This window comes from Rutidosis leptorrhynchoides, unplaced genomic scaffold (genome assembly GCF_046630445.1).
Source record: "Rutidosis leptorrhynchoides isolate AG116_Rl617_1_P2 unplaced genomic scaffold, CSIRO_AGI_Rlap_v1 contig299, whole genome shotgun sequence".
In the NCBI taxonomy this organism is placed as follows: Eukaryota; Viridiplantae; Streptophyta; class Magnoliopsida; order Asterales; family Asteraceae; genus Rutidosis; species Rutidosis leptorrhynchoides.
Window position 1 is genome coordinate 65,148 of NW_027266541.1, and position 10,568 is coordinate 75,715.

The 10,568-nt window shown below is 29.6% G+C and overlaps 2 protein-coding genes across 2 annotated transcripts; one reads left to right on the forward strand and one right to left on the reverse strand.

The window, feature by feature from the left end:
• The first annotated feature begins 5,566 nt into the window (after nucleotides 1-5,566).
• On the forward strand, nucleotides 5,567-5,977 carry LOC139882677 (uncharacterized). Its single transcript, XM_071866957.1, has one exon. The coding sequence runs from the start codon at nucleotides 5,567-5,569 to the stop codon at nucleotides 5,975-5,977; it is 411 nt and encodes a 136-aa protein (XP_071723058.1).
• An 889-nt stretch (nucleotides 5,978-6,866) lies between these two features.
• Nucleotides 6,867-7,346, reverse strand: LOC139882678 (uncharacterized). The gene has a single exon (XM_071866958.1). The coding sequence runs from the start codon at nucleotides 7,344-7,346 to the stop codon at nucleotides 6,867-6,869; it is 480 nt and encodes a 159-aa protein (XP_071723059.1).
• Between the last annotated feature and the right edge of the window lie 3,222 nt (nucleotides 7,347-10,568).

Consider the following 10,568-nt stretch of genomic DNA (forward strand, 5'->3'; position numbering starts at 1 on the left):
CTAGATCTTCAAAGTTATTTTTCAAGTTGCAAAAAGTTAATAGGATAAAATTAATGGAAAAACTTCTCTCTTGTTATAACAGTTGGGTATAAAATCAGCTATCATTAAAATTTTGAAAAAACTGTAATTAAATGTGCTCTTAAATAAAAAAATTTTAAAAATAAACAATTTACATGTATCAATATTTTAATGATGGTTGATTTTAGATACCAAAAGTTTTTGCCAAAATTAATATTCAATTCTCTAAGTACTAAATAGTTGATTGGTTAAAGTATATTTAGCTTACCTACAAAAAAGTATATTTAGCCAATAATTGATATAAAAAAATGAAATAAAGTTAAGGTGGAGTGGAGATGAGATGAGAATTAATATGAGTTCTAAATTCTTTCAAGAATAAAGAAAAACAACAGTTATGGTACGATTTCAGGAAAATACATATTTACAAGTGAACAACTTTAAATTAGTGTAAAAATGTGGAGATCTATAACATTTTACAAAAAAAATTTAACGAAACAAGGTTATTATTTGATTGATATATGATTATAGATTAAATTTGATCTTGACACCGGATAAGTTTCTTAATATTAGGAGGTTATTAATATATATGGAATATTATTTTACTCATGTTCTATTGTCTATTAATAATTACTATTTCCGTCTCGATAAAAATAAGATTCAATAGAACACGATTGTCGAGACATACAAAGATCGATTTGACATCTAAATGCTCCATCTAAATTCTAATACATGTTTGAATAACCATTAACATAGATCCTAAACCCATAAGATATCATCATTATATATTTCAGAGTGAAAAAGTTATAGGATATCGGGCCTGAAACTTGAGAGGCTGTATGCCTGACAATTTCATGCGTGGGCCTGGCCGATATATACTTTTTCTTAGAAGGGAAACGGAAAACACCCATCCATATGATCCATCCAACTAGTCGATTGAAGAGAAATTCCAAGTGTTTAGATGAGTGTTTCATGCCACGTTGAGGGTTAAAATGGCATGGACACAAATTCCTCCATAGTTAGTCATTCATAATTTTATTTTAAAGCAAAGTTGTTATGTGGAGTGTATTGAAAACTATTACAAACTTTTCCCAAAATTAAGACTCTTGATCCATCAACAACATACTTGCCAAACGAAGATACGTATTCACTAGCGCCAGCTTATTGTATTGTATTGCATATTATGTGGTAATGATACATAAAAAAAAAACTAAAATAAGATAAAATTAATTGGACCTATAAATAAAATTAAAAAATCAACAAAACTAAAAACTAATTAAACCATATAAAAAAAACGATGCAAAAAAAAAAAAAAAAAGATAGAGCAAAAGCTTAGAGCCTTCTCCAAAGTTTGTTCTATTTGCTATAAAATTGAAGAATGGAGCAGGCTTTTGATTTAAGGGAATGCTTCATATATTATTTTTTTCAATAATTTACAGATGATTTTAGAGAAAGTGAATAATGATGTTTCAAATATAAAACATGTTAATGTTTTATTTTAATTTTCTTAGACCATCTCTAAGGGTTTTTATATTTTTTCCTCTAAAATCCACTTTATCATTCAATCATTACAATATTATAATACAATACTCTTCCTTCAAATTTTATCTCCTCCAACCCATATCCTTCAAATTATAGAGCAAGGATTATCGTGTTATTATAGAAAGCAATAACCGTAGATGTAATTTTTGAAACCTCACATTATGTTTATTCATACATATAAATTTTCTAATCTTAATATAATTTAGATTAATTAATAATTTAGATTAATTAATAGGATAATTTAATTCTTCAACGATAAATAATATTTTAAACAATTTGTTTTATAATTCTACTAAATAGTGACATATTTAAAATAGTGATTATTATTGATGAAATAAAATGTTACGAGTATTCTACTATAGCAACAACAATAATAGCTTAATTCATAAAATTACTACATTGTTCCCATAAATCTTCGATTAAGACGTTAGGAGGTTCAAAATGAGATTCTCTATGTCTTATTTTTCTATGTCATGCAAGAAATTGTTCACATTGGGTCGTCGGATTAGTAACCATCTCAACATCAGGGATCGATACTTCCCTCTCTTGAACGATAACGGCTTCTAAATCACGCTCATCCCAACAATCATATTGTGCATTATAATGCATGATGTCATTATATCCTGCAAAACCCGATTACTCCACATGCGTGTTGGGCCCTTAACAATAGTAATTTGTGAGTGAAAAACACCAAATGCGCGCTCCACATCTTTCCAGCAAGCCTCTTGTTTTGCTGCGAATAACCTTTTTTTTTTTAACCTCGAGGGCCTCAAAGTTCCCATTTTTTTTTATGTATGGATAATCTGTCTTGGTTTACCAAACAATTCATAACAAATTCAAATCAACTTCGAAAATTCCCAAACCACCTTTATTCTACTCACAATTTATATATCTATCTTTCTCATTTTATAGTCTTCACAAAACAGAGCTTTAAAGTTTCGATTTTTTCTATGTATTGGTTATGTGCCCAGATTCATCAAAAAATTTATAACAAATTCAAATCAACTCCAAAATTCCTCAAACTACCTTCATTCTACTCATAATGTATATATCTATCTTTCTGATTTTATAGTCTTCACCAAATTCGTTCTCAAATTAGAGATACAGAGTGTCAAAATTGATTACGTAATTTATTGGGATGTATAAATTGGGATGAAAGTGTAATTTGTTATAAGTTGAATGACTGAAAAATTTACAAATGAAACATGAATAATGATGCTCTATATTTGGAGCATTAGTATTCATTTCCTCTAAAATCATTAGTCAATGATTGGAAAAAATAGAAAATAGAACAAGCTTTAGGATCAAAACATGCTTCATTCTCCATTTTTTTTGGCAAATGAAGCATGCCTTTGGAGAAGGCCTTTAGTCTTTCAACTTCATAATAAATGGGGGTAGTCGAATTGGAGAAGGAGAACACAAAAAATCGAAACTTTGAGGCCATGTACCTCTCAATCGAGAATGAATTTGGTGAAGACTATTAAAGGAGAAAGATAGATATGATGATTTCGAGTAGAATGAAGGTGGTTTGGGAAATTTCGAGTTGATTTGAAGTTGTTATGAATTGTTTAGTAAATGTGGGTAAAGAACCCATACATTGAAAAGATCAGAGCTTTGATGCTCTGTACCACTCAATTGAGAACGGATTTGGTGAAGGCTATTAAAGGAGAAATATAGATATATAAATTGAGAGTAGAATTTGAAATTGATTTGAATTTGTTATGTATTGTTTAGTAAATCTGAGCATAGAACCCATACATTGATAAAATCGAAACTTTAAGGCTCTATACCTCTCGATGGAGAACAAATTTGGTGATGGGTATTAGAGGAAAAAGATAGATATGGAAATCTCTGAGTATGATAAAGGTAGTTTATAAATTTTCAGATTTAATTTGAATTTGTTATGAATTGTTTAGTAAATCTGGACATATAACCCATATATACATTGAAAAGATCGGAACGTTAAGACTTGGTACCTCTAAATTGTGGATGAATTTGGTGATACCTATTAGAGGATACCTATTAGAGGAAATAAATAGATGTGGAAATCATAAATAGTACGAAGGTTGTTTAGAAATTTTCAAATTTAATTGGAATTTGTTATGAATTTTTTAATGAATCCGGGATTGAGAAGTCATGAATAAGAGTGGCGTGTCTATGTTTTTGTTTCCCTCATACGATATGAATTTGTTAATTAATGAAGTAATCTCAATAGTTGGAGAGTTTTTATGGAATTCCATATTTTTTTAACTAATTAATATAATAAAACTTAATAATTAATAATTTAAAAATAAACTAATACTAAAATTTATAAGAAATATGGCATAACACTAGATAACACAAACATATTTACAAGAAATATTGGATAATAGTAAATTTAATAAAAATTAATAATTTATTAGAAATATTGCATAATACTAAAATTAATGTCATGGTATTCAAAGGAAAATGAAATGGCCACAACATTGACATAAAATCATTCGAGAATTCAAGACATTAATTTAATATTATCTAAATGGAGTAATTAAAATCATCATTGTCCTCTAATGATTGGTAATATGGGGTAAATTGTGATCCCCTATCATGTGCTCTTACTACCAACTCTTGTTTTGCTTGCGACAATTCTGTGGTACCAATTTTGAAGAATCGGATCCAACATTCTTTGATAAGATTATGTTCTCTTCATGTGCTTTTCTAAACTTATTTTTCTTGTATTATGATGCTCTTTCAACCTTCAGAGTTCAATATTTTCTTCGAGCAAATGTTTATTTTTGTTCGATACTTGACTTTCTTTAACCATATCTAATATTTTCCTGCCATCTACTTTCATGGAAGCAAACATTTCCATCGCTTTCTCATTTTGTATTTTTTTTTCATTTTCTCCTTATTTCTCCCAGAAGGTCGACTAAGTACATAGATGCTTATTTGCTCTTTAGATTCAAAATTGTCATTCAAGTTGATGGAAAATGACGACATACCTAGAGAATAGAAAGGGCCAGATCCACATTGAATATCATCGAACTGAATTCGCTTTTTGAAGTTGGAGTAATGTTATCTAGTTTAAATTTTTTCGCATCTTTCAAAATGGGCCATACATGATCAAATTTTAAACCATTCTTATATTTAGGCTTGGAGTCATTTGCCAGCAATTGTTCGGCTCGAATTAACTAAAAAAAATCATAAAAGAGATTGAAATTCATATATTTTAATAATAAATAATTATTTAAGCATTATATGATGGTACTTTTAACGAATACTCACAACATTTAGGAAGCGCCACTGATTTTCAAACTTTTATTTGTCAAACACAACCTCTAAATTTAGTTACCGCTGAATTAATCGTATACCATCTACATTAAACATATTTTTTTGACTTCGAACTTAGCGCATTATTAAATGAAACCTTGATCCGTGCCCAAATTTATCGACTCTTTGATTTGTACCTGTAATTATATTTTGAGATATATCTAGAAACGTATGAGATATAGCTTTATCTTCCTTGATGATAAACCCAACACCTCTAAACTGTTGAAGTTGCACAAATTTTTTTAGTGAGAATGTAACTACAAGAAGAAATATGTGAAAGAAGAATCATGTTCTATATATAGAAGACATAAGAAAATTTGTAGATAAGAAATATAATCCAATGATCGTCATCAAATCAAAATCAAATTCGAAGGATGGCTTATTATTCATAATCGTCTTCACTCCAATTTATTGTTGGCTCATTGAGGAATGAATGTCGACCCTATTGGAGAAGAAAAATATCCTGCATTTGTGCGTGATTGGCCCAACTCATGGCCATTCTGGTTTATTACTTTTGCAGGAAACCTACCGACCAATTTCTTTTAGGAGGCGGCCTCATCTTGGTTAAAAGATTGGAGTACATGCTCCTCTTTAGATCGCATTGGTCATTAGATAAATATTCATTTCTTAGTTGATGTTTGGACAGTGTGGATTCTTCGAAACAAGGAGGTTTTAAGTGGTGAGATCGTACCTTATGTAGCACATGAACGATTTTTTTGGAGAACTCTTGTCAGATTGTGTGAAATGTTATTCAACGCCCATTCTCGGCGTACTTGCCGTTTTTTGTTGGACTCTTGGTGACTTCATATGTTTAAATGTCGTTGAAAGCTATATGGGAAATCCAGGCCCTCCTGGAGTTGGAGGCGTTTTTCGAAATTCGTCCGGTAATTGGCTTTGTGGTTTCTTAGGCGTTATTGAGACTCATTTTAATCTTATGGCGGAATTATTAGCTTTATTTCATGGTCTGAAGTTGGCTTGGGATTTGAAGTATCGACAACTTACTGCTTTCACCGACTCAATGGATGCTCTCCATACTCTTAAGCTTAATAATCGGCGCCATCACTCTTACGTTGCTTTCATTTGTGATATTCGATGTCTTTTAAATCGGGAATGACAAGTTTCATAACATCACACTCTTCGAGAAAGAAATCAACTTGCTTACTTACTTGCAAAGAAAGGAAGTTTTGAACGTGTTCATTGGACTCCCTTCGAATCACCACCCGTAGAAATTTGTTAGACAATTCTAGTTGATATGGTTAGAGTTTGCTTTATTAGGGACTAGCTCTCTATTTTCTTTCTTTCTTTCCGTTTCTTAGATTGCTGATGCATAAAAAATAGTCTTAATTTTGAAGTTTGTATCATATAAATTAAAAAATATTCATAACAAAAATAAACCGTATATTTAAAAAATGGGTTGTTCAACTAATAATAATATTAATAAAATCTTATTCATCAAACTTATTTCCAAATAAAATTCCTAACCAAATTTACTTTAGGTTCATTGTTATTTAAACTATATACAATGTACCTCCTAAAAATATGGTCATAAATGATTTTCCTAAATTTCATGTAATTTACTCTCCATAAACTACTTTTTTTTTGGTTAGCAGTAATTTTATTTGCATACAATCAGAATTCATACATCTTAAGATACCTTAAAACTATTTATATGTAAGGCATACAAGTAAACTATAACCTCCAATTACTAGGTAAACTACTAACAACTTGATTAGAGTTTGCTGTAGATAACAAAATTGCTTCCCGAATCCTTTCAATTACATGTTTCGTGCTCCCATTCACATCCTTAAAAAAAAATAGAATTTCTCTCTAGCCAAATAAAGTATACCACAACAGCAAATAATATGTGTCGAAGGATAGCTTGACGAAACTTTCCCACAGCCTTCATGGCGAACCAGTTAAGCTCCCAATACCATCTCCTAGGTTCTCGAAAAATACCACACTGCGGCATTATACTTCTCCACACAGCCTTCGAAAAAACAAACTCAAAGAACAAATGTTGCTAATGACTCCTGAAAATCACCACAAAAACAACAAGATAAATTCAAGCTAATACCCCAACTAAATAATCTCTGCTTCACAGCCAATCTATTATTTGCAGCAAGCCATAATATAAAAATGAGCCTCGAATACACCACTTTACTCCAAAATAAATCACGCCAAAAAACTTTCTCTCTTCTATTTCTAATTGCATCATATCTAAAGGAAATAGAATATTTACCTGAAGCGTTATAATTCCATCTAATCTCATCGTCTTGACCAAATAGGAATTGTACTGATCTGACCAGAGACCAAGCATGCGCCATATCAGCTGTCATTAGACTAGGCAGTATCCACTCTCCATTCTCCCAAACATCAGCCACCTTAACATCTCGTTCAATCCCAGCTTCTAGGAAAGACAAGTTAGGAAATAAGTCACGAAGCACCATTCTATTGACCCATGGATCAAACCAGAACGATGCCATCTTCTACTCTCCCAACCGACATTGGTAAAACGGTAGAAATACTTTACGAAGTTTCAGCAAATTATTCCAGGCTACACTCGTATCAGGAGGCTTACGAACCCCTCAATAACTAAGCTTCGATAATCTGGTCTCAGTCACCCATTTAGCCCATAAAGAAAACTTATCACACAAAATCTTCCAAATTAGCTTGCCAATAGCCGCTTTATTCCAAGATTCCAAATCAAATATGTCCACTCCACCTTCTTGCTTAGGACAAAAAACATTCATCCAAGCAATAAGACTCTTGTTAGAGTTTTCTACTCCCGAACACAAGAACGGTCGACATTTACTATCTATCAATTTCACCACAGATTTCGAAAATAAGAAAGAAAGACACCAGTACACTTGCATATGGCGTAACACAGATCGAATAAGTTGTACCAGCATAAAACAATGACTTTGTAGCCCATCCAGCCAGTCTTATAGACACTTTTTCTATCAGCTCAACACATGTTCTTTTTTCGACCGAGTAGAAATAAGAAGAACCTCAAGTATATAACTGGTAAACAGCCCTTTTCATGTATATTTTAATTTACTTATGGATATAAATCAATCATTTTTTAAGGAGCCTTCCATTATAAGTGCCATCCATTCTCAGATATTTTGGTCGGTCTGCTCTATAATTTATTTATTTTTATAATAGGCTCATCTCTTTTGTCGTATATTTTATGTAGTTCTTTTGCCATATCCTATGTCTATCAACCTATTTTAATGATGCTGATTAAGAATATTTGATTTCATTAATTATAATAGTATTATTTATTCAAATAAATATGGATTCCTAACTTTCATTTTTCGCTTTCTTTGAGTTTCCAGGATTTTGACAAATTTTTTAACCAACTTCCATTTTTTTTCTTTTAAATTCTCTTTGTTTGATTCGAGGCCCTTCGTTGAGTTTGTTGTATATTTTTGTAGTTTTTTGCCATATTCTATATCTATCAACCTATTTTAATGATGCTAATTAAGAATATTTGATTTCATTGATTATAATAGTATTATTTATTCAAATAAATATGGATTCCTAACTTTCATTTTTCGCTTTCTTGAGTTTTTAGGATTTTGGCAAATTTCTTAACCAACTTCCTTTTTTTTTTTCTTTCAAATTCTCTTTGTTTGATTCTAGACCATTCGTTGAGTTGGTTTTTCCAAGCAGATTCAATTTATTTATTTATTATAATGTTATTTTTAGATTTTGTTTTTCTAGATTTTGCTTTATGATATACTAGTATTTGGGCCCGAATTATAAATATCTTTAAATTTATCTTTAGTTATTTATTTTAGATTTAGAAAATATTATGGTTTCGAATTGTATAACATATGAGATTATTTAATATATAATACAAATTTTGAATTATTTAAAGGTGTAATATAATTTTTTGAAGTAATGAGTATGTTAGATAGAAAAAAAAACTAAAGAAAATAATATCAGGATATTTTAAACATATAATGAAAGAGAATATGATTTCTACATGGTTAAAGATAAAAATCATGAATAGTACTAAAACATATATAGATGAAATTTTTTGTCATTTCCTTAAGTTTAAAAGAAATATATTCTATATAAATTATTGTGAGTTTCCATATTAAAATGACAAAAATATAGATTAATATTTTGAAAATAAATTTAAACAAATATTTTGAAAGTAAAAATTATATTATATATATTTTGCATTAAAGTGCTATCAATTTCAAATTAAAATTTTTTATTTGATTTGAACATATTGAGACGGTGAAAAAAAATACATTGAAGATACAAATAAATATAATATAACTTACTATTATATAAGAAAATTATAATGCTGTTTTTATTTTATTTTTTAAATATAAAAATAAATTCAGATATTTTTTTTAAATGTATACGATAACATCATGTAGAATAATAAGGTGAAATCGAATAAATTTTTAAATAATATTAAATAAATTTAATATTACAAATCAATAGACTTAGAATATTATATATATATATATTTTTGATGTAAAGATATAGAATATTATATTATAGTCATATATATATGGCCCTTTTAATTTGTTAAAATTTTTCATTTAGTCCTTAAATTTTTTTATTTTTAAATTAATTTTTTGTTTAATTTTGGATAATATATTTAATTTATGAGAATTAATATGAGATTGACATGTGATAAACTTACCTTAAATTGAGCTTTGTTTTGTATAACTAAATAGGTTGATTAGGAACGGTTCCCGTTCCCGTGGCCGTCTTTGGTGATGGTTGGTTGGATATGATCAAGTTTATGGTATATAATAAATTTTTAATCGCATGCTCATCCATACATTATATGTGCCCAGATATATTAATCTCTACAAAGTCTTAATTATTCACATTACAAAATGCCACAGAAACAAAAAATTACAAATATCCTTATTTAATTTACAACCCCGACGCCAACACTACTAAAAAACTCTTCATTATCCTGATGCTCGTCTTCTCCAAAGTCAAATACAGTATTATTCTGGAAACATATTGGTGCACAAAAAACACATGTAGGAAGTTTTTCAGAAAATAATAGCTTCATTATTGAACAAAGAACATGTAATTTGAAATGTACATACTCGCTGAAGTTATCTTGTTTGTGCCTCTGTTTGTCCAATGCCGAAGTTATATTTAGGCTTGGAGAGCAAGCGCCAAGCTATATTTCATGTTCAACTTAAAAATGGAAGCCTTAATTACTCTAAAAGGGAAACAAAATTACAAAAGAAAGAAATAACTCATCAATCTTCACGAGCATAAGCCCTCTACCAATTGTTCGATACATCTCCTTATTCATGTTTCCCATTTTCTCCACTTTGATCCCTGTGTTTTTTTCTTGAGACTCTAGCATCCCTGTCAGTATCTCTGCTAGGAAAGACTTTGTTACCAGTCGTGGCCTTGATCATTGGCTCAAATTGGTCTAGTTTCTCCTAATCATTTTTCTAAAACTCTAATTTGCACTTAAATATTTGCAGAAATAGCATCAGTTAAGAAAGATCCAACAAATTATTTATTACAGTGACTATAAATATGTAGTAGAAATATTTTGAACAATATTCGAAAGTTATTTATTCATTTGATGTCCAAAGAATCAAAATTTGATATGTAGCATTTTTGTTCCCATTTAAAATTAAATAGATCTGTTGACTCACTTGACCATCATAAGATAAGATAGGATACTCTGAACTCAACTATAA

Bases quoted from the DNA above. Each gene is read 5' to 3' on its own strand.
- LOC139882678 (XM_071866958.1), bottom strand. From the start codon at position 7,346: ATGGCATCGTTCTGGTTTGATCCATGGGTCAATAGAATGGTGCTTCGT.
- LOC139882677 (XM_071866957.1), top strand. From the start codon at position 5,567: ATGAACGATTTTTTTGGAGAACTCTTGTCAGATTGTGTGAAATGTTAT.